Source organism: Budorcas taxicolor, chromosome 15 (assembly GCF_023091745.1).
Source record: "Budorcas taxicolor isolate Tak-1 chromosome 15, Takin1.1, whole genome shotgun sequence".
Lineage (NCBI taxonomy): Eukaryota > Metazoa > Chordata > Mammalia > Artiodactyla > Bovidae > Budorcas > Budorcas taxicolor.
Window position 1 is genome coordinate 47,221,269 of NC_068924.1, and position 25,415 is coordinate 47,246,683.

General features: G+C 39.4%; 3 protein-coding genes across 3 annotated transcripts; 2 read left to right on the forward strand and 1 right to left on the reverse strand.

Annotated features, from left to right (window-relative positions):
- The first annotated feature begins 5,218 nt into the window (after positions 1-5,218).
- LOC128060616 (olfactory receptor 51I1) lies at positions 5,219-6,163 on the forward strand. Its single transcript, XM_052653000.1, has one exon. It carries the CDS (start codon positions 5,219-5,221, stop codon positions 6,161-6,163), a length of 945 nt encoding a protein of 314 aa, XP_052508960.1.
- An 8,277-nt stretch (positions 6,164-14,440) lies between these two features.
- Positions 14,441-15,391, forward strand: LOC128059869 (olfactory receptor 51I2-like). Its single transcript, XM_052652142.1, has one exon. The coding sequence runs from the start codon at positions 14,441-14,443 to the stop codon at positions 15,389-15,391; it is 951 nt and encodes a 316-aa protein (XP_052508102.1).
- An 8,102-nt stretch (positions 15,392-23,493) lies between these two features.
- LOC128059870 (olfactory receptor 51Q1-like) lies at positions 23,494-24,513 on the reverse strand. Its single transcript, XM_052652143.1, has one exon. The coding sequence runs from the start codon at positions 24,511-24,513 to the stop codon at positions 23,494-23,496; it is 1,020 nt and encodes a 339-aa protein (XP_052508103.1).
- Positions 24,514-25,415: the final 902 nt, after the last annotated feature.

Below are 25,415 nucleotides of genomic sequence, written 5' to 3' on the forward strand. Positions count from 1 at the left end.
GCTGCAGTCACCATCTGCAGTGATTTTGGAGCCCAAGAAAATAAAGTCTGTCACTGTTTCCATTGTTTACCCATGTATTTGCCATGAAATGTTGATACTGGATGCCATGATTTGCTGACATTAGAGTCTGGGATATCCTTCAAGTAATGAATGGAGCCCTGTGATATGGAGAAGAACCACAGAGAGTGAGAGGTGAATCCTTGGTATAGCATAGAGGCAGGATTCATCCACTCACCTCAGTCTTGTTATATCACTAGAACTGTAAAATACATGATCTCCTATGGACTTTTACCTTCATAGTGAGAATGATGTAAGGTATCAAGTCACTGTAGTCTTTAAAAATCAGCAGTTGGACTTAGTTTTTAGAACTAGAGTTTCTATTGTATATAATAATCTTCCTTCTTAAAGCCAAATAGACAGATTATCTTGGAGTTATTTCAAAAATGGCACACATTCAAAACATATCCTATAACCTAACTCAAGTAGAATTGATTCTTTATTCATAACATTATTCATTTTCGCCATGAAAGCAGCAATCATACTGTTATAGCTGTTCCTGTGTGGTTCTGTAGCCTTGATTGCAGAGAAAGCAGTGTAGGGGAAGAACCAAATACCCCTAGGATGAAGCACAGGTATGACCCGGAGTGCTGATTTGTTCACCATAAGCGGCTGACCTTGGAATAAAATGAGCTGCAACTGAGAAATTTGATTCTTGTCTTTAATCATATCAAAAGGTATCAATTATGTTAAATATATAAAATTGATCTCATAGTTATATAGAAGATGTTCAGGGTTGATTTAAAATAGGTCTTGAGATCATTTATATCAGATTGAATTTTCATTGCAGTTGAATGGGGTTTGTGCTTGCTGAAGAATGGTCTATGTCCAGCAAACTCTTGTGTGTGTGTGTGTGTGTGTACAGATGTGTGATCAGTGACTAGAGCATTAGAGAATTGTAGGAATATATTTGTTTCTATCTGTTTGTAAAGAGTCGGACACGACTGAGCGACTGAACTGAACTGAACTGAACTGAAAAGAGGCAATGTAAATGTTAGTAAATAAAGAGCTGAATGTGCCTAAGGGTGTATCTGTGGGGAGGAAGGGTCTCAGAATGTCTATGATGCATCTTTGTATGCATAAGTAGGTGTGCATTTCTTGGCCAAGGAAGGATTAACATAGTAAAGGATAACATAGTAACAGTTATAGATGGAGACATTAGTGCTGTTGAGGCTGAGAAGCTTCTCCTGGGAGCAGTTCTCCTATGGGCATTCCATTACTCATTGACACCACCCTCCCCATTATTTTCACTCTCCCTCCTCCCATCACAAACAAACAAGCTTAGTGGTTTAATATATTTATGAGTCACAGAAGACTGGGCTGATGCTGCTCAGCCTGGGGGATCCACAGACCACTGCCTCCAGTTACAGGGAAGAGTTGTCTGCTATCCAGTGAGTGCCACCTCCTTCAGATTGCTCAACAGGGCTCCTTATTGAGAACTTATCCCAAACTTTAACACTTTTACTGTGACTCCAGGCAGACTCAGACCCTCATACTCTCCAGACATTAGATAACTAGCTTTTCTTCCAAAGCCCGTGATTACAAACCCTGATGCCAGGTTGCCATCTAAATGAAAATCCTAGTACCAAACCACACATGTTTAGATTAAGAGACGATTCATCAAATCTAGATTTTGTGTTGATGGTATCTATATTTTTTCCCCTGCAATTTGAATTATTGTATCCTATACCTAACTCTTGGGTGTGTAGCTGGTCAAAATCAAGAACCAAACGAACTGAAGTCATTGAACAATGAAGTCTTCAGTTTTAGCTGGATTTTCATTACTGAGTATGCCATGGGGACATAATTGATTAGGATATTACTGTGAGTCTGTTAGTGCATTTATAGCACTATGTGTGTATGCATGTGTACTTAGATATATACCTTCAGGTGGGTATAAACATGGAAGGATATCTGCAACATACCATATAATACCAATGAGGAACTATTAGTCTTATTAAATTCTGTGATTGTGCTAGTGTTATTTGAGCAAGGGACTATGCAATAGTTTCCATCTGTGTGATGTGAGGTAGTGCCTATGACTACATGGGTGTATAAGTGTGCACAGGAGTGTATTCATTGGTACCTTTATGTGACTGTGTATAAGTATACATGCTCATATACATGCTGTGCAAAAGAAGTACATTGCTTGTATCTATGTTTTTTAATATATATTTATGTCTAGATTAGTTATATTTAGCAAGACTTAACTGACACCCCTTTGGTTAAAACAAAGAAAAAATTGTTGCTGGATGGTGACAGATCATGTTTTCCTTGGGGGAGACATTTTCAAAGTTACCTTCTATAGTGAGGAAAATCTGAAACATTGGTGAAATACGCCCTTCTGGACTACATAAATTTGCACACCAGGGATTAAGGACAGTGGGGTAAACCTGTCTTGTGAAGAGTCCTTTATGTTTGTTGATCCTCTAAGAGTTTTTCCATTTCTCCAAGATCTAGAAATAATCTTGGAATGAAGATGATAAAAAAGTAGATACAAGAGAGGTTGTATCTAAGATGATTTTTTAAGAGACATCAACTTTTAAACCTAGGTGAGGAGGAAGAGAAAAGTTTACAGGGGAAGTAAGAAAAAGAACTCTTATTTATTAAAGGTTTCCTTTGAATTCTCAGTTGAAAAGGAGGGAAACCAAATGAATATAATTCCTGCTTATGGTCCATGTACTTTCATGACTATTGCTGATATCAGGGCATCTCCAGCCTCTAGTCACCATCTACTTTTACTGATTTTACTAAGAGGGCTAGGAAGATGATGGAAACTAGAAAAGTCAAAGAAACATGAGGCTTAACTATTTCTAAATTTCAAAGCAGTTTTATCTTATTTTTTAATTTTAAATATAGATTTTCTAGCTTTATTGAACTATTATTGACATATAACATATGTAACCTTAACTTACACAATGTGAGGATTTGGTAAGCAACTGTATTGCAAAATGATCACCATAATGAATTTAGTTAGCACCTCTATTTCCTTACATAATTATCATTTTTTTAATGTGGTGATAATATTTAAGATCTACTTTCTTAAAGGCTTTAGTATGTATATTGGTAGTAGTGGTTTTGTCACTAAGTCATGTGTGACTCTTGTGACCCTATGGACTTTACCCTACCAGGCTCCTCTGTCCATGGGATTTCCCAGTCAAGAATACTGAAGTGGAATCTTCCAGACCCAGGGATCAAACTCCTGTCTCTTGCATTGCAGAAGTATCCTTTTATGCCTGAACTACCAGGGAATCCTATGTATGCATATTACAGAATTATTAATTATAGTCAACATGCATTTTATGGGTGGAAGTCTGCACCTTTTCATCAGCATCTCCCCATCTTTCCTCCAACCCTGCCACAGACCCCTGGAAACCACTGTTCTACTCTTTACAGAGTGAAGCTTTAATTTTGAGCTATCTGTTCCAGAGATATATAATTACAGAGATATTTTGGTTAAAAACTGGAAAGAAGTCCTTTATGACATGGTTTCTTAATTTTTACTATTCTGACTATTGATTTCTTTTCCAGGAGTTAGGCCGGAAAAGGACAAAGACAGAGAAAGAGGAATCAATAAAGAAGGTAGAGATGAAAATGCCAAGCAAGGAGGAAAATTAGGGAAATGCTTCTGAAGTAAAAAGGCAGTTCTAAAAGGATGAGTTACCAACATGTTAAGTCTCATAGGAAAGTCAAATAGATTAAGAAAGAGAATGTTTTCATTAGATTTGGTGACAAAGAGGTCACCAATGACCACACAGAAATTAGTTTCAATTGGGACGGTGCAGTGTGGAAGCCACAATACAGTAAATCAAGCACTGATAAGGCAAATTCTTGAATCTGGGGATCTCAGAATGGATTGGAAAAACAGACATGCAAACAAGCTCCCCTTCCTTGGCATCTAGAGAGACAGGGTTTCAAGAAGTTTGACTATGAATTGAGAAAGAATAACAGCATGGAAGCTAGAGAAGGAAAGTTATGTTTCTATGATGGGATAATCTTGTATGTGCTTATTGCTTGATGGGAAAGAGATAGAAAGTGAGAGGTTGAAGTACAACAGACTAATGGAAGAGGCCTCTGAGTGAAACGGCAAGAAACACAGTCCTAAAGGTGGAGGGCCTGGGCTTGGGGAAGAGACACCTTTTTCTCAGAAACCAAGGGCTAGCTGAGAGCAAGTTAAAGTTTTTGGTAGTGGCAAGTAATCTCACTCTGTCTCCTCTTTCTTCCCCAATAAAGCGCTTGCTTCTCTGGCTTTATCCAGCTGCACACCCAATTTGGTTATAGAATTTATCAGTGGTTATGAGTGAACTCCGGGAGTTGGTGATGGACAGGGAGGCCTGGCGTGCTGCGATTCATGGGGTCACAAAGAGTCAGACACGACTGAGCGACTGAACTGAACTGATGGTGTATTTTATGAATGTGAAAGAGAGGCAAAGGGAAGATAAAGATACCAGTCCTAGAGGGAGGGTAGGTCAGGAAAGCAGTGAGGAAGGAAGAGTTAATAGATAAATGGAAGAAGATGGAAGAATGGTTAAAACTTTGAAAGCAAGATCATGTGGTGAGAAGGTAAGATTATTGGTAGGTGGAAGGCCATAGTCAGAAGCTAAAAAAAAAAAAAAAATAGAATTTAAGACTTCAAAGTGATAAGGAGGTTCATGTAAAGTCTGAGTAAAGTTATTGAAGCTGTAATTTTCTAGCTGTAGAGGTTTCATCTTTGACACCTACAAAATGTTTCCCAGAGACAAGGACAGTGTTTCCTTTTCCCTGTACATCCTAATTTCTAATTTTTTCTCAAAATTTCCAGAATATGTTTTCTAGGGTGAGATGGTGAAGTGAAGGAATACTGGAGTTTTAAGTGAGAATTAGTAAACTATCTCATATAATCTCCTGTCCTGTCACTTTGCTCTTGCTCACTTGTTCATCATACTTTCATGGAGTTTAAAACATGGTCATGAGAGGGAACTGGGCTCTGGTGAGTCAGAGATGAGTAGAACTCAGTTATCCTCAAAGAGCTCATAGTCTAATGGAGGAAGTAGGACCAGAAGCCAACATTTTCAATCTCTGACCTTTGGTGTTGGAGATAGGATGTCTGAAAAAGAGTGAAGAACATTCCCACACACCCTCTTGGGCACATCCCCCGTCTGTGTTCTTACATCTGCCTGCCATGTTGGGCCTCAATGGCACTCCCTTCCAGCCAGCCACACTCCAGCTAACAGGCATCCCTGGGATGCAGACAGGTCAAGCCTGGGTTGCTCTGGTTTTCTGCACCCTCTATCTGATTTCCATCATGGGCAACCTCACCATCCTTGTTTTGGTGATTCGAGAGCCTGCTCTACACCAGCCCATGTACTACTTCCTCTCTATGCTCTCCCTTAATGATCTGGGAGTGTCCTTTTCTACACTTCCCACCGTGCTCGCTACCTTCTGTTTCAATGATCGTCATGTTGACTTTGATGCCTGCTTGGCTCAGATGTTCTTCATTCATACTTTCTCTTTCATGGAATCAGGCATACTGCTGGCCATGAGCTTTGATCGTTTTGTGGCTATTTGTGACCCACTACGCTATGCAACTGTGCTCACCAACAACCGCATCTTGGCTATGGGCCTAGGCATCCTTGCCAAAAGTTTCACCACTCTCTTCCCTTTCCCCTTTCTGGTGAAACGACTGCCCTTCTGCAAAGGCAATATTTTACATCACTCGTACTGCCTCCATCCAGATCTCATGAAAGTGGCATGTGGAGATATCCATGTTAATAACATCTATGGGCTCTTTGTGGTTATTTTTACCTATGGCATAGACTCAACTTTTATCCTGCTTTCGTATACATTGATCCTGAGAGCCGTGCTGGCAATTGCATCCCGGGAGCAGCGGTTCAAAGCTCTCAACACCTGCATGTCCCACGTCTGTGCAGTACTGGCTTTTTATGTGCCTATAATCGCTGTCTCCATGATCCACCGCTTCTGGAAAAGTGCCCCACTTGTTGTTCATGTCATGATGTCCAATGTCTACCTGTTTATACCCCCCATGCTCAACCCCATCATCTACAGTGTGAAGACAAAGGAGATACGCAGAGGGATCCATCAAGTCTTCTGTAAGTCTTGGGGCTGAGGAATGCTGCAAACCCTGAGAGAACCATTTTGGAGGAAGGACTGGGACTTTTTCTGACTTAAGGAATGTTAAAACAAGGAGAAGGACCAGGATCTTGATAGCGGTGAATATAGAACTAATAAAAGAACACCGGACTCAGTAAAATAACATATGTATTGAACACTTACTCTATGAAAAGCTTTGTGCTAGTTGCTAGCAATGTTATAATGATGAATAAGACATATTCTTAACAGATAGGTTTATCAAGGAAAAACCATAAAAATAAAGGTGCCCTGAAATATATTTGACATATGTGAAAATATTAGAAGCTCTACAGTGCACTTACCCTTGAACACAATTCTACTACTACCAAGAGTGAGGAAATGATACACTGAAGACAGAATTCAGTGGAAGTTTGGTGCTTCATTGGGTGGAAAAGGGCACTTTCTATGTGGTACTAGTAATAAAGAACCTGCCCACCAATGAAGGAGATGTGGGTTTGATCTCTAGGTTAGGAAGATCTCCTGGAGGAGGGCATGACAATCCACTCCAGTATTCTTGTCTGGAGAACCCCATAGACAGAGAAGCCTGGTGGGCTACAGTGCATAGGGTCACACATATTTGAATATGACTGAAACAACTTAGCATGCATGGGGAGAAAGGGCCCATTGGTTTGTGGAAATAAAAAAATTTTTTCTATGTTTGTGAGGTAGACTATGAAGGAAGAGAAGGGCTATGGTAGTTGGTCAGGGTGGCAGAAAGACAGGAAAGTAATGATCTTGGCATAACAAACTGCTTGAGAAAAAAATATTTAGGCAAGCACATTTAGACCTTGTACTCCAAGTGTGGTTCAGTGAACAACAGAATTGTTATATCTGGTGGTTTGTTAATGAAACAGAATCTTAGACCCTGAACAAGACCTACTGAATTCAAATTTCTTTTAATAAGACCTTGGAGTGATTAAAGGTTGAGAGGCATAGTGTTTCTCTTTTTTAACCCCTCTAAGGTTATGGGTATCTAATGTGCAACAAAAATAACAAAGATCATGAATAATAAGAGTCTGAAAAACTAATTCTCAAAGTGTCATTCCCAGACTAGTGTCATCAGCATTGTTTGGGAAATTGTTAGGCATACGAATTCTCAGGCCTTTCCTCAGATATCCTGATCAGAAACTCTTAGGTGGTGAGGTCCAGCAATATGTATTTTTAATAAGTCCTCCAAGCAAATCTGATATATATTACAGGTTGAAAACATTTAAACTAGACTATTGGTCTAGACTATTTGGGAAAATTGCAAACAGCTTTGTTTAGACAAAGGGGAGGTTTCACACTAAGAAGCTCTGGAAACAAGATCGATCCTGAGAGACTGCCTAAGATTGTGTGTGTGCGCTCAGTCGAACTGGACTCTTTGTGACCCCATGGGCTGTAGTCTCTCCAGGCAAGAATAATGAAGTGTATGACCATTTCCTGCTCCAGGGATCTTCCAGACCCAGGGATCGAGCCTGTGTCTCTTGCATCTCCTGCATCAGCAGGTGGATTCTTTATCAATGTGCCACCTGGGAAGCCTAAGCTTGCAGGTGATTTTTAAAGCTGGAAGAAATTGAGTGCCTGACAACTAGGTGTAAGGTGTTGGTGGTAAAAGGATACACTGAGTTATAGCCTCTTATCTCCACAAAGTGGTACACGTGGAACACAGAAATGATTTAAATGGGCTGAACAATCTCCAGCCTCTTCACTAGCACTCAGGCTCCTGCCTCATCACTAGATTCCTTTCTTTTCTCCCAATTTCCACCTGCTAAGATCTCAACTAACCTGAAATCCTAAATTCAGGTAAAATCCAACTAGAAGGCTACCTTCTAAGTAAATACAATATAGAAGGGAAAATAATACATTGGGTGTTACACTGAGATACAGAATCTTGCAAGAGTTCTTCGGGTGAGTGTTCCATGCATACAAGTCTCCTGATCAAGACCTCTTCTGAGACTTTGTTTTCTACAGACTCCGTTAACTTCCTTCTGAAGTGTATATTCCTTTTCTAAAATGAGAAATTCTTAATGTGATTGTATTTTTCTGCACCAAACGTGTACCTGCATTGTGCCTATCTTTTCTTTGCTCCATTGAAAAAAATTTTGACTTAAACACCACAAGACAAATTTATTTCCCTATTTAAGCTCTGTGGGGCAAAATGTTTCATAATTTTTCCATAAATGAAAGTGAAAGTGATAGTCACTCAGTCAAGTCCAACTCTATGGGACCCCATGGACTGTAGCCCACCAAGCTTCTCTGTCCATGGGATTCTAAAGGCAAGAATACTGGAGTGGATTGCTATGCCCTCCTGCAGGGTATCTTCCCAATCCAGGGGTCAAACCTGTGTTTCCTGTATTGCAGGCAGACTCTTAACCATCTGAGCCACCAGGGAAGCCCTAACTTGTAATAGATCCCGGTTGTTGGGATTTGCACAAACATTATGTTTGGCATTATCACTCTTGCAATGAACAAATACTATTTTCCCTGACTTCTTTTCTCATAAAATAGTGGCAGACACTAAATCTTGAAAGAAGACTTGTCAAAAGTTGAAAAAGAGTTAATGAAATGATAGTCAAACCTAAAATCTTACACCTAGCACAGTGTTTGATATGCCCAATGCATGTGAATTAAATCAACAACCAAATGACTAGTTAAATAAATGAAAGACTTTATCAAAGATGATGCTTATTTCCAATTATGCTACCTCTAACGACATAGTTAAGAGACACTTCCCTTTGGGTCTTCTCAAAACCTAGATTCTCCTCACGAGGAACTTATTAGGCTCAACCTGAGGCACTATTGTAGGTCTCTCTATTCTCCATAATTCTATGACCTTATTCACAAGACTGTTTTCTGCATTCTCTTTAATTATATCTTCTCATTCCTAACCCATTAATTTTTACCTAGTGGATTCTACAGTGATGGAAAGCAGAAAGAGTTTTCAAACTGCCTCTTAAGATACATCAAAGTTCCACATGGAGAAGGAAAAATTTCTTCTATGTCCGTATTTTGTTTCCACCCCCAACCATCCCACGACTCGATAGAAAAAATAGAGAGATCTCCCACCATTCCTTCCCTCAGTACACCTTTACTCTGTCTGAAACTGAAACAAGGAGGAGGTAGAATGAAATACTTAATGGGAAGATCAGTTATTTGGAAAAATAAACTATTTGGAGTGTCTGAAATTAGAACCTTTAGCAGAACATCTAGTGAGTATAATTACCACATGTAGTACAATCACATTTTTAAAGATCACTTTCTTCTTTTTATTTGAATCCCTTATAGACAGGGTCTATTTTTTTTTTTTTTTTTTTACAGATCAGGTACCAGTTTGAAGGAATACTAGTTTCATGAAATTATGGAGCTAGTAGATAGCAAAGTTAGGGCTCAAACTCATGTCTATGTGACTTTGAACTCAGTGGTCTTTCTGTGGGGATGTCTCTCCTGGAGGAGATCTCAGTCTTGTAGAACTTGGTAGAGGGTTGGATTGGAGGTGATGGGAGTGGGAATGAGCAGGAAACACCAGTTATAAGTGGATGGAGGTAGCCATGGTCATATGATCTGTTGGTTAAATCTTGGGAATAGCTCTGCACTTCAAGGTCTATTTTCTTGGCTCTGAGTTCTGGAGTTTGCCCATTGGGTCTATGCTTTAAATAAGTGTTCTCAGTCCTGTCCAGTTCTTTGTGGCCTCATGAACTGTAGCCCACTAGGTTTCTCTGTCCATGGAATTTTCCAGGCAAGAATAGTGTAGCAGGTTTCCGTTTCCTTCTCCAGGGGATCTTTCTAACCCAGGGATCGAACCCATGTCTCTTACGTCTCCTGAATTGTCAGGCAGGTTCTTTAGCACTAGTACCACTTGGGAAGCCCCCAAAGTGAAAGTGTTACATGCTCAGTCCATGGGGACTCTTTGAGGCCCCATGGACTGCAGTCCACCAGGCTCCTCTGTCCATGGGATTCTCCAAGGCAAGCATGCTGGAGTGGATTGTCTTTCCCTTCTCCAGGGAGTCTTTACAACCCAGGGACTGAACCCAAGTCTCGCACATTGCAGGCAGATTCTTTACTCTCTGAGACACCATGTAGCTTCCCAGAAGGCTCAACAGTAAAGAATCTACCTGCAGTGCAGGAGACATCACTTTGACCCCTTGTTTGGGAAGATCACCTGGAGAAGGAAATGGCAACCCACTCCAGTGTTCTTGTCTGAAAAATCCCATGAACAGAGGAGTCCGGGTGCACCACAGTCCAAAGGGTCACAAATAGTCAGACATGACTGAACACACACACAACAATTATATACTATTTAGGGCTTCCCTGGTGGTTTAGAGGGTAAAGCTTTAGGTTCTGCCTAAAACATGGATTTTTAAGCCCCCAATCTGGGGATTTTAACTCTGAGTTCTGTGCTGAGAATTCTGATTTTGAGACTGAGTAATTGAGATAGGAAGAATGTTGCTATGGAGCTTGGAGGAAAATTCTCCTCTTCATAGCAAGGATGCAGTTGGAATTTTATTTTCTCTTTGGAGAGAGGGCAGCGTCTCCAGGGATAGTTTTTGTTTTTCCTGCTTCTGTCCCCAAGTGACATCTAATCCTCCTTTTCTTCCCCCTTTACCAACACAGTATCACACTCAGGCAAACCAGGACCCCAGAGGCTTTGGTGCCTATGAACTCGTATTCAGAGACATAAAGTCTACCTCTCTGAGGCTAGTACCTGCTTGGGGTTCATTCTGGAAACACTGTGAGCTCAGGTTCTTTGTCTTTCAAGCCAACTCTCCCTTCACTGAGCTCTTTTAGGTGAGTCTGAAATCTATTTGTATGAGCACAAGAAGTGTATTTCAGTCTATAATTCTCTCTGTGCCCCTGTGTGGTTCCCTCAGCCTCTCTCAAGTCTCTGTGTCTTTGAGTGAATTTCTGTCCATGCTTGTATATTTGCTATCATTTATTTGGCTTATGATGGAAGGGTTTAAAACAAATAAAAATAAAATTCCCTTTTGTCGGATTCTTTTGTTGGATCAGTTGAGATGATCTTGGTTGCTTTCCTTCATTCTATTAAGATGACATATCAGATTGATTGAGTTTTGTCTGTTGACCCATTCTCAAATTCCAAGAGTGGATCCCACTTGGTCATAATGTATAACTCTTTCAATGGAAAAAAAATTTTAAAAAAATTCCAAAATTTTAGTTTCATGTATATTTTCTTAAAAAAGAAAAAAAAAAAAAGAGTAATATACCTTCCAGCACCAGGTGTCCTCCAGGACAGCACTTTTAGATAAGGCTACAGAGATGGCTCTATCAGTGAAGGACACATGGCAATCCCATGACAGGGACTGAGAGTTTACCTCTGTTCTATTCTACACAGAACTGAAGTCATGATATTGTCAGCATCACAGACCAGGAGAGATTTTTACCTCCTGGAACATCAGGCCCAAGGGCAGAAGGAGACTTGAAAGTGCCTTTAATCCCAGTTCAGCAGCTGCTGGATTTCTAGCCCCAGCATTTCCATCAATGGTTACACAACTGTGACGATTGTTGCTTGAACATGCTCACTGATAAAAACTTATTGTCTCATCTTGTAGCTTTGACGCAGAAAAATCTTCCGTACCTGGACCCTAAATTGTCATCTGCATCTCTATCTGTCACTCACTACCTCTTATACCCATCCCCGACCATCTCTGCTGCAGTCTCTTCTTCTCAGAAAAAAAAAAAAAGCATCACTGGTTCCTTCAATGCTCTTTATATGACTTGGTCCCCTCTATCTCTGTGTGTGTCCCGTTGGTTTAACTTTGATCTAGAGAATGGAACCGAGAACTGAATGTACTTCAGTTATGACCCTGAACAATGTGCTCATCATGCTTTTATTAATTCATGAATTATTGAGCATGTCTTTGTGTTAGAAACATGAAGCAGTGGGAGGCAAGAATGAACCAGACACAAGTTTACCTAAGATTCCAAGGGAGAGCAGAGGTGTAAAGGCACGTCTCATAAAATAAAAAGTATGTATAAAATATTTTAAAGTCATAGATGAGGCTATTATTTCCACTTAAGTAGTAATAGGAAAAGCTGCAGAAAAAATAAAGGTGTTGACTATGAATGGCAGTGAGAGTTCAAAAACAAGGAAGAGGAGGATAAAGCAAGTAAATCTCCTAGTCTGCTTAGGAGGCAGGAAAAATAAATCTGTCTGCCATTCTCTACTTTGCTCTGCCTGTGAAGGTGAAGATGACCAACTTCCCAATATCTCTACCTCCTTTTTACTTCAGTTCAGTTCAGTTGCTCAGTCATGTCTGACTCTTTGCGACCCCATGAATTACAGCATGCCAGGCCTTCCTGTCCATCACCAACACCTGGAGTTCACTCAAACTCAAGTCCATCAAGTCGATAATGCCATCCAGCCATCTCATCCTCTGTTGTCCCCTTCTCCTCCTGTCCCCAATCCCTCCCAGCATCAGAGTCTTTTCCAATGAGTCAACTCTTCGCATGAGGTGGCCAAAGTACTGGAACTTAAGCTTCAGCATTATTCCTTCCAAAGAACACCCAGGGTTGATCTCCTTTAGAATGGACTGGATGGATCTCCTTGCAGTCCAAGGGACTCTCAAGAGTCTTCTCCAACACCACAGTTCAAAAGCATCAATTCTTCGGTGCTCAGCCTTCTTCACAGTCCAATTCTCACATCCATACATGACCACTGGAAAAACCATAGCCTTGACTATACAGAACTTGTTGGCAAAGTAATGTCTCTGCTTTTGAATATGCTATCTAGGTTGGTCATAACTTTCCTTCCAAGGAGTAAGTGTATTTTAATTTCATGGCTGCAATCACCATCTGCATTGGTTTTGGAGCCCCAAAAATAAAGTCTGACACTATTTCCACTGTTTCCCCATCTATTTCCCATGAAGTAATGGGACGAGATGCCATGATCTTCGTTTTCTGAATGTTGAGATTTAAGCCAACTTTTTCACTCTCCTCTTTCACTTTCATCAAGAGGGCTTTTAGTTCCTCTTCACTTTCTGCCATAAGGATGGTGTCATCTGCATATCTGAGGTTATTGATATTTCTCCCAGCAATCTTGATTCCAGCTTGTGCTTCTTCCAGGCAAGCGTTTCTCATGATGTACTCTGCATATAAGTTAAGTAAGCAAGGTGACAATATACAGCCTTGACGTATTCCTTTTCCTATTTGGAACCAGTGTGTTGTTCCATATCCAGTTCTAACTGTTGCTTCCTGACCTACATACAGGTTTCTCAAGAGGCAGGTCAGGTGGTCTGGTATTTCCATCTCTTTCAGAATTTTCCACTGTTTATTGTGACCCACACAGTCTTCTTACTTAGGTGGCTGCAATTTCAGAAGGCTGGCAGCTGGGTTTCATAGGAAGGACCACAGGACTTAAAGTTGAAAGAATTAGATTCTAGTCCTAATTTAGCACCTAATGCCTTAAAGACAGTCACTTAACATGGTTTTTATGGGTCTGAAATAAGGCAGCTTGGTAGAGAAACAGTTGCCCATCTGGTTATCCTTTCTAGCACACAAAGACTGAATTATTTCCCTGAAGCTGTGTGCTCCTGGGTGCTGTTCTTACTCTTTGCCATCATTCATGTTCTTCCTCCATGCCATGGGTCAGGGGTAGTGTTTATAAGCCTTCATTTTTACTCTTTGTGACAAATGAGGTTTGTCCATACATACCATATAATATAACGTTTACTTTTACAATGTCCATATGCAATAGATGTATTTTATTTTTCTATTTTAGATATAGAAACACAGAGGCCTCGAAAAGTTAAGTTACCTGTTCAAGGTCACACTGTATGTAAACTGTAAATTGGGCTCCAAACTGAGGTCTGTGAGAATCCATTTGCAGAGCTCTGAAACACTGAACGTATGAAGCTATTTTTTTCATTTATTTCTTATATTCAAGTAAGAGAATATTATTATTTTCACAAGTTAAATCATATATTAACTGATTGAGTATTGATTTTGACCCATTTCTGATTTATTCCTGTGCTTCTCAATTTTTAAATGATGCTATCTTTCATAAGATCGGGTAGTCTCAAATATCTCTTTTATGCACAAGAGTTTAGGGCTCTCACTGTCAGGGGAATAGCAGGTGAGAATATTTTTACAAGGAATAATGTAGATGACTCCAATTTCCTCCATGTCTTTCCATCTCTCTCTTCTTCACACTTTGAGGTAGGCTACTAAGGCAGAAGGCTTCAAGGGTGGGAGTTAACTGATTTTTTTTTTTTTCTTTTCAAGTGGCAGGTAAAGACTGATCACTGCTGTTGGTGGCATGAAAGCTGAGAGCAATGAAAGTCTTGACTTCCTATCTGTCTTCCTGACTGGCATTCCAGGATTGGAGGCCCAACATGGCTGGCTGTCCATCCCCTTCTTCACCATGTACACTGTAGCTATTGTGGGCAACAGCCTAATCATTGCAGCGGTGCAAGCAGATCGTGCCTTACACGAGCCCATGTACCTGTTTCTCTCCATGTTGGCTGTCACTGAGGTGGGTGTCTCTGTGTCCACACTGCCTACTGTCATGGGCATTCTTTGGTTTGATGTCTGCCGGATTGACTTTGATGGCTGCCTTGCCCAGATGTTCTTCATCCACACCTTCTCCGGCATGGAGTCAGGGGTCCTGCTGGCTATGAGTTATGATCGCTTTGTAGCCATCTACAATCCACTGCGCTACACAGCCATCCTCACCCTGCCCCGTATTGTCTCCATTGGCCTGGTCATTACACTAGAGAGTGTTATACTCATGGCTCCCCTTCCAGTTCTCTTGAGGTTACTGCCCTATTGCCACCCTAACATCCTCTCCCACTCTTACTGCCTCCACTCAGACTTGATCCAGCTGCCTTGTGCTGGCACTAAGCTCAGTAGCATCCTGGGTTTGGCCATTGTCTTGGCCACTTTTGGACTGGACTCACTGCTGATTGTGGTCTCCTATATGTTGATTTTTTACGCAGTGCTGGGCATTGCTTCTGGGGAGGGACGGTGGAAGGCCCTCAACACGTGTGTGTCACACATCTGTGCAGTACTTGTATACTATGTGCCTATGATTGGTGTGTCTGTGATGCATCGTACTGCCAAGCATGCCTCACCTCTGGCCCACACACTCATGTCCAGCATCTACCTCTTTGTCCCTCCTGTGCTCAACCCCGTCATCTACAGTGTCAAGACCAAATCAATCCAACGGGGAACTGTCACCTTGTTTTTCTGCCAGAAAGCATTATTTTGAGTCATTCCAAGGGGGAAGGGACTTTGAATCAGTCCATAAACTCTGGTGGTGTTTCTTCTGTGGGCTAAGCTCCACACTAGGATTTCTGGTAAAACTACGTATAAAACAACTTCCTTTGTGTTCTATACGGAATCAGACTCTTCCCCCCAGCTTACTATCCAGTGGTGTCTACTCTCAGACTATTCAGTCTGTTTACAATAGTGGCTACCAAAATTTTATATGCCAGGAGATTCTGAGGATGAAAAACAGCTGAGTAAATGGCCTCAACTTAGGTATCAAGTAAAATATGGACAACCTTACCCACCAGGTTTCAGATCTGAAAAATCCCAACAGAAACACCAACAGAATTCTGTTTTGGTAGAGCTTTGGGTCCTGTTTTTCTGGTGTCTGGATATTTGCATTCCCTACTCTCATCCTCACCATGCCCTGAAGCAGGTATGCTTGGATCTTTCCTTCTGTTCCACCTCTTCTCTTATACTGTCAGCAGAGTTCTAGTTGGCACTTCTTGCTTCTGCCTGTGGTTGTCTATGGTTTCCTGGAAACCTTCGGTTGAATGAGAGAGTATATCTTCACACATCCTAAATAATAGAGGTCTGTGTATGGTGGATTGATAGGCTTGTGCCGCTTGATCAGTAACTGGCCTCAGATCTCAGCCTCTTACACTTTACGGCTTACAAATGCAAGGGAAATGTTTTTTTTTTTCACCATATGCTATTCTTTCTGAGCTCATTCACGTCATCAGAGTTACCTTTAATCAGTGAACTTTTTGAAATGCTTGGTCTGTTTAAAATAGTGGTTACCAAATTTTTACATTGTCTATATGAAATAATTAATAGGAAAAAACTAGGTATCCTTTTAGGCATTTTCAGGTTAAAACCTAAAATTTTATCATAGATTTACATAGTTGTTGAGCACACATTTTGGATATATTGTAAATATACTGAGGCTTCCCTGGTGACTCAGATGATAAAGAATCTGCCTGCATCCCAGAGACCCAGGTTTGATCCCTGGGTTGGGAAGATCCCCTGGAGAAGGGAATGGCAACCCACTCCAGGATTCTTGACTGAAGAATTCCATGAACAGAGGAACCTGGCAGGCTGCTATAGTCCACGGGTTCACAAAGAGTTGGGCATGACTGAGAGACTAATGCTTCACTTTCATAAATATATCAAGTTTAAAGTAAATTGTTATATCACAGTTTAAAATAACTAATGTAAACTAAATGCATATTTTGATACCAGACATTATGAAGTTAAATATGCATGAACATATTCTTTAACATTCCATTCACATGTTTTTATGTTAGTCCATTTTCTCCTCAAACTCAAATTTGTATTTTACCTCCAGCAAAGAGTTTGTAATACATATAATATATTTTTCTGTTTGGAAAAATTTTAGTGGTTTATCTTTCACAATATTTTCCAAGAAATATGTAGATATATATTTAAATTTTATGTTTAAAATTTGGTCACGCATAGAGTATTGTTCTAAAAATGTATTGAGTTATTTTTCTGATGTTAATACATAATTGATAAAAACAACATGAGCATAATACAAATTTTTATATATTAAAAGTAGAATTTGATTTCAATCCATCTCTTAATGAGCTGCATGATTTTATTTTTCTTGTATCTGGAAAATATTTATTATTTATTAATAGAATGAGACATAGGTCAATAACAATTCTGTTCCTACTTACTTTTTTCTTTTCTGTAAATGTGAAAGCTGTTAAGTTTGGTAACATAAATGAGAAAATGGCATTGGTACCATTTATCATTGCACAATATCATTTTTAATGCCTTTGGAATTAAATGATAAAAATCATATGAAAATTATCTTAATGATATAATAAATGATATTTCCATTGAATCACTTTTTATTTTTGTTGATAACAGTAAAATTGATACCATTTGTCTTACACTAGAATATGCTATCATTGGTGTCATTCACTTCCTCAAAATCCATGTCAATATTTCCAGTAGTCCTTTCGATAGATATCTCAGAAATGTTTACTATTTGGGATATACAATGGAAATATTAAATGGCTTTAAGAACTATGTCTATTCATATTTTTTCCTTTTTTAAAATGAAAATTTATTATTATTACTATTGCATTTTTGTAAAGTGAGAAAATAAGATTGTAGAAAGGGGAAAAAATAGTGTAACAGAGGCACAGTCAAACCTCCTACATTCCCAGACAAAGCAATTTCAGTAAAGAAACTATATGGGTGTTTAACATCTAAAAATTTATTCTTACAAAAATATTTGTGTTCAGGCATTCCCAAAAATATCTTCTTATTTCTCTAGAGGAACAGGTAATCAATTTGAAGGCCACTAAGTTAGATATGCACATGAGTTTGGGTGGACTCCGGGAGTTGGTGATGGACAGGGAGGCCTGGCTTGCTGCAGTTCATGGGGTTGCAAAGAGTTGGACACGACTGAGCAAATGAACTGAACTGAACTGAACTGAGGTTAGATATCCACCAATGACAGTGTCTATAAACTGTCTAAGAAGGTGAAATTCAAGGTGAATTTCTTAGATATTGATCAAATTTCACAGTCAATCATCAAGGAAAATTACTACTTCTGGAGAGGTACCCAAAGACTTGGGATTATAAATAATATGTATATCTTTCATTAATAAATGACTAATCATTTTCTTCATTTATCCAAATATATTTTTGAGTACCTACTATGTATAAAGGGTAGATATGTAATAACATTTTAGTTTTGGATGCAGTATAGAAAATAAAATCTAAAAATTTAGCAAAGATGTTGCAATAATTCTTGGGACAGGTCAGATATTCCCTTCTAGGTTTTAGATGTCATCAGCAGATGAATCTACCAGTAAGCTGCAAGTCTAAAGGATGAATGTGCTTCAACACACTTTAGATATGTAATCAAATCTCATTTTTAGTCACATTACTTTCAGAGTCACTTCTTTCGTCATAGAAACTATCACTTCAGAGGGCATGATTGACTAGCAGCAACACTCAGAATGATGTTCAGATTATTCTTTTTAACTAATTAATTTATTTTAGTTGGAGGATAATTACTTTACAATATTGTGATGGTTTTTGCCATACATCAGTGCAAATCAGCCATAGGCATATATGTGTTCCCTACATCCTGAACACCCCCCTCCCAATTACCTCCCCAACCCATCCCTCCAGGTAGTCACAGAGCACTGGCTTTGGGTGCCCTATGTCATTCATCCAACTCGCACTGGTTAGCTAGTTACTTATGGTAATGTATATGTTTCAGTGCTATTCTATCAAATCATCCCACCTTCTCCTTCTCCCACTGAGTCCAAAACTCTGTTCTTTATGTCTGTTGTCTCCTTTGCTGCCCTGCACATAGGATGGTCGGTACCATCTTTCTAGATTCCATATAGACGCAGATTATTCTTTTTTATTATTTTATTATTTATTATTGATTTTTTTCACAGTTGTTCAGAAATCCAAATCTTAGAAAAATCCAAAGTGATAGTTGTACAATTTATTTAAAGCATTATTTATAACATTATCTAGTATATCTTGTTGTGTCTGACTCTCTCAATGGTTGTAACTTTAAATAACAACCCCCAAATTGCAAAAGCAGAGATGCTTTCAGTCTTGGTTATTGAGCTCTTGAAAAATGGCTAATTTGAATTGATATTTGTTGTAACGACATGTGGCCAGACTTTGGAGACTTAACATTAAAAAAAAAAACAAAGAGGGTAAATATCTTATAATTTTTTTAAACATAGGTTACATGTTTAAATGATTACATTTTAGATATATTGGGTTAAATGACGTATACTTTGAAAATACTTTAACTTATTTCTGTTTACATTTTTAATATAGCTACTAGAAAATTGTAACTAACATATGCTTGTCTTATGGATCTACTGGGCAGAACTAGGTTTGAAGCTAAATTGTGTAAATTAATAAATTAAGTAGAGCAATACATTTCAACTAGCAATCAGCATTTCTTTGTTTAATGAATCACATAGGTTCAGGTTCACGAAATTTCCAACATGAATGGTAGAGAAAATGTCTTAGGTTTAGATAACTTTACATACATTTATATGTATATAATACATTATACATATTTTTCTAATATTTATTTATTTCACCTACAAATTGTGAAACATGATCAGCTTTATTATGGAGACAGGTATTCCTCTATATTTTAAACAGTTTAAGCATGTATAAAGGAAGAGCATATTAGAAAGGGAAAATACATGCTTAAATTGTATTTAATTGAAGTAGGTTGCCATTTTCTTCTCTTGGGGAATCTTCTCAAACCAGGAGTAGAACCCACATCTCCTTCATTGGCAGGTGGACTCTTTACTACTGAGCCACCAGGGAAGCCCCTGCAATAAATTAGCCGGCTTTTAATACCCATGATGATGCTATCTTTTTCTGCCAATTTACAGGGTAAAAGTTGTTACTGGAGCTTTTAGTTTTGCAAATATTACCTGGTATTTAATACATAGATACTATACTCACTTAAAATATTTATATACATATATTTATATATTTACTGAAGATAGTCAAGCCATGACAAAAACCTTGCTTCTAAGATGAGAGGCAAAAGAAATACAAATAGATAATAAGTTTTAAAAATCCATAGTCACAATAACACAATGACAGAATATGCTCATATTGACATAAGTGTTATGTAAAATGTTTTAATATTTTATAAATGAATTCAGAAGGGTTGTACAAGTATTCAAATTTGCTTAGTATTGCTTGTAAGAGAAGTTAGTTTGGCATTTTTACAAAAAAGTTTAAATCTCTTATTTTTCTGATATTATTTCAGCATGGAAAATAGTGCTAGAATAAAGTTTTCAGTTAATTTTCTCACTGGAAATCTAACAAATTTTAGCTTCAATATTTCCTGTACAGATTTTTTCAGATAAATTAAAATTATTTCCAAAAATATTGAATTGTATGTGATATATGCAATTGTTGCTACTAGCCTGTCATTTCTTCTTGGTCCTCCCAGTTAAGAGAGCAAGAAAATATATGTCTGTATACTGACCTATTTATATACAAATATTTTTAAATATGTTTTACTTAATAATCTGTATCTACATTAAGCGAAACACGACTTCATACTGATGTCTCCAACTCCAGTCCATGGATCATTCATGTTGCTCCCCTTGCTTTTCCATAACATCCCAGCCAAGTAGGGAGAAACTTGGTTCCCAGGTGGCACTAGTGGTAAAGAATCCAACTGCAGGAGACATAAAATATGCGGGTTTGATCCCTGGGTGAAGCATTTACTATATTTCATTTTGCCTTTAGTACAGATCCCACCCAATTCCAAAGGTCAGCATCATTTCCCTCCATCTTTTCCAGTGCAGTTGCTTCTTATATTCATAACAGAACTACATTTTAGCATATTGTGTCTTCCATCCTGAGTAATTTAAAAATATATATATATAATAAATATATATAAATTATATACATTAATGATCACTCTGTGCTGCTGTAAATTTCTATGAGTTTTAGCAAATGCCTAATGTCATCTGTGTACCATCACAGTATTACAGAATGATTTCTACAGTCTACAAAACCCTCTGTGCTTCACTAATTTCATACTCCACTCCCTTAAATTCTTAGTTACCACCAGTAAGTTTACTCCCTATGAAGTTTTGCCTTTTTCAGAGTTTTGTCTGTATGAAATCATAAATTTTTTTAAAGACCTGTTAGACTACCTTCCTTCATTTAGCAATGAACATTTAGGATTCATCCATGTCTTTATGTATCTTGATAATTCTCAGCAGCTGCTGTAAAGACGTTATGCAGAGGCTTGGCTGATACTTTCTGTCAAACATTCTTTGTCTTTAATTGCTTAGCTTGTATTTTGCAACCATTCATTGGTCTTTGACCCCTGGAGAAGGAAATGGCAACCCAATCCAGTATGCTTGTCTGGGGAATCCCATGGAGAGAGCAGCCTGGCAGGCCACAGCCTATGGGGTCACAAGAGTAGGACACTACTTAGTGACTAAACTACCACCGCTGGTCATTGAGCAACTTATTTTGCCCCCAAATCCCCCTTCATGCTTCTAAGCTCTAGTCCCTTTATAACCTAAATATTATTATTTTTTCTCCTATAGCTGACCTTTATTTCACAGTTTCAGAAATATAGTCTATAGGCCTTTGGTTGTATTAGTTTGCTAGGACGGCCATAAAATGGGTGGCTTAAACAACAGAAATTTACTTTCTTCAAATTATGGAGGCCTCTAACAATTTCTCACATTTCCAGTTTCTTTGGGGGCCTCTTCCCTGGCTTGCAGGTGGCTGTCTTCTCCCTGTGTCATCATTCTGGTCTTCCTTCTGTGCTTGTGTCCTAATAGTCTCTTCATATAGGGACATGAGTCACACGGGATTAGAGTCCACCCTAAGGACCTCATTTTAACTCAGTTATGTCTCTAAAGTCCCTACCTCCAAATGCAGTCACATGCTAAGATACTGGGGTTAGAATTTCAAAATAGGCATGTGTGGGGAATTCAGCCCAAGTCACTGGTAGGTCGAATTGTCCTGAAGCTAATTTTGTTCTGTCTCCTCTACCTTCAGAAACCCCTTTTTGTCCTGGGATGTGTTTAGAGGGCAATTGGGAGCAGCTGGGTATGTGGATGATTCCCACTCGGCCACCCTAATTCCTGTTCCCACAATGGCTGCAAACATAAATGTCCTCATAGATGTTCTTATCCATAATCTGGAGTGTAAATTGTGGAGTGAAGGAGAAAATAATTCACATAAGCTGAGCACCTATGAAGGCAATTAGTAATGCAAGACTGTATCTTTTACATGGACTTCCCAGGTGGTGCTAGTAGTAAAGAACCCACCTGCTAATGCAGGAGACAGAAGAGATGTGGGTTTGATCCCTGGGTCAGGAAGACCCCCTGAAGGAGGGCACGGCAACTCATTCCAGTATTGTTGCTTGGAGAATCACATAAACAGAGGAGTCTGGCTGGACCACCAAAGAAATTCCATGGCTGCCCTTCAAACTGATATTTCTGAGAGAGGCTGCCTGGTTTCCATAAAATAATGTTTTATGATCATTAAAGCCACATCTATTTTGTTTGTTTGTTTTGGCTGTGCAAGGTCTTCACTGCATCACACAGGCTTCTCTAGTTGTGGTACAAGGGCTTAGTTGCCCTGCAGCTGGTGGTATCTTTGTTCCCTGACCAGGGATTAAATCTGTGTCCCCTGCATTAGAGTGCAGATTCTTTACCAGGGACCACCAGGGAAGTCCAAAAGCCACATCCTTTCTATCATAACATTTTCTAGTACAAAGTCCAGAATGCCAAAGGGAAACTGCCTCTAAGAATTTAAACCACCTTAAAAACATTAAGGTTAAACAAAAAGAAGCCTATCATAGTGAGAAAAATAAATTTATATTCCCACAAATGTTACCTGCAGACATACTTGAAGTTTTGATCCTAAATACTAAGACTCTCTAGCAATGCAAGAGTGTTAGTCCAATGGTGGGGGCTTTAACTATACCCACCTCCATCTTTAGGCTCTTTGCTCACTGTGTGTGTGCTTAAATCGTGCTGAGTATAGATTAGGTAATCTCAGTTGAATAGCTGAGAAATATCTTGATCAATATCCATACAGCCTGGATCAATATCCAAACAACTTGATCAATATCCGTCTTCCCTCAAATATTTACTATTCTTTTGCAAGAGAAACGCAGAGCACACCTATCCATTATATGAACCAGAAAAGTGGAGTTTACCTGGAGTAAGTGGAGCTGCCTAGGAGAATATGTGGTGGGGGCAACAACAAAGGTTTTCATTCACATTTACTTAACCAAGCCCACTGGAGAGAACAATATTCAGAAAGGAAGAAAAAATTTAAACAGACCTTTACTCAGTCAATGAGGCTTATTTCATTGGCAGATAAATGTGCTAGAATCAGATCACATTGGATCCACAACTCTTTTGGATAGAATGTTTTCTGCTAGTTTCTCCCAGAACAAAAATCTGATTAAATGCAAGATCATGTGGGATTTTTTTTACTCTGTCCATTTAAAAAATTTGACTATACTCTCCCTGTAGACCTATGACTGCAATTTCTGTGTAATTAAGAGCATTCAGTCCTTCACCTTAAATGCATGCTTCTTTGAGAAATGAGGCGAAAAATTCCCTGGCGGATCTGCTTAGTCTTTACACTGTAAATGATGGGGTTCATCACTGGAGGTGCCAACAGGTAAATATTGGCCCCAATAACATGAACTAGAGGAGAGGCGTGCTTGGCAAATCGATGGGTCATAGATACCCCAACCATGGGCACATAGAGGACCAGAACAGCCAGCATATGGGACAGACAGTTATTGAGGGCCCACAGTCGCTCAGTCCATGAGGCTGTACACAAGATACTTTTCAGGATGAGTGTGTAGGAGAGCACGATGAGCAGAGGGTCCATCACAATAATGAGCAAAACCACAGCAAAGGCATACCAGCTGTTGACTCGGATGTCAGCACAGACCAGGCGAATCACATCCTGGTGGAGGCAGTAGGAGTGAGAGAGAAGGTGGGAGCGGCAGAAGGGCAGGCGCTTGAGTAGGAAAAGGGAGGGAAGAACAGCCAGAACACAGCGGCAAAGGATGGCTAACCCCATCCTGCCAACGACACTGTTGGTGAGGATGGTGGCATAATGAAGGGGGCGGCAGATGGCCACGTAGCGGTCAAAGGACATGGCCAGTAGGACTGAAGATTCCATAAAAGAGAACGTATGGAGGAAGAACAACTGGGCAAAACAGCCCTCAAAACTGATGATCTGATTGTTAAACCAGAGGAGCTGCATGACTGTGGGCAGGGTGCTGAGGGTGAGACCCAGGTCAGTGAGGGCCAGCATGGAGAGGAACAGGTACATGGGCTGGACAAGGGATGGCTCTGTGCAGATGACAGTGAGAATGGTGGTATTTCCCATGATGGAGATGGTGTAGAGACAGCAGAAAGGGATGGAGATCCAGATGTGGTGGGCCTCAAATCCAGGGATGCCCGTGAGGATGAAGTAGAAGGGGTCTTGGGTGGTGTTAGCCATGCTTGATGAAGGCAAAACCAGCATCTGTGTGTTCCGCATAAGAATTCCATCAGTGTGTTGCTGCCATAGAGACATCTTCTATTCAATCCAGGCCCCAAATATGTGTCTAGGATTGTTCTAACACCATGGAGCAATACACCAGTCAGAGCACTAACAACAGAACTGTGGTTCTTACTGGCCTACATTCTTTTTTTTTTTTCCCTAAACTTTTAAGAGTATTTTTTCTTTTTTTTTTTTAAATTTAAGTTTATTTATTTTAATTGGAGGCTAATTACTTTACAAAATTGTATTGGCTTTGCCATACATCAACATGAATTGCCACGGGTGAACACATGTTCCCAATCCTGAACCCCCCTCCCACCTCCCTCCCCATACCATCCCTCTGGGTCATCCCAGTGCATCAGCCCCAAGCATCCTGTATCCTGCATTGAATCTAGACTGGCAATTCGTTTCTTGTATGATATTATAGATGTTTCAAAGCCATTCTCCCAAATCATCCCACCCTCTTCCTCTCCCACAGAGTCCAAAAGACTGTCCTACATTTTTATTTACAGGGACCTTTTGGAGACTTCCCTGGTGGTTCAGGGGCTACAACTTCATGATCCCAATGTGGGAGACTGGGCTTTGACCCCTGGCCAGGGAAGTAGATCCCGCTTGCTGCAACTAAGTGTTTGCATGTTGCAACTAAAGATCCACATGCTAAAATGAAGATCCAGTATGCCGCAACTAAGACCTAGTGCAGCCTAATAAATAAAGATTTTTTAAATAAATAGATTTTAAAAATAAAATCACCTGTTTTTTCAACTTTCATGCCTGACCCTATATACTAAAATTTAGCATTATTCTTCCTGTAAATCTTGTTACACACTTCCCACTTACGTGTGTAAATATATATGTACATACAAAACTTACATGGGCTTCCCAAGTAATGTTAGCAGTAAAGAACCTGCCTGCCAATGCTGGAGACATAAGAGATG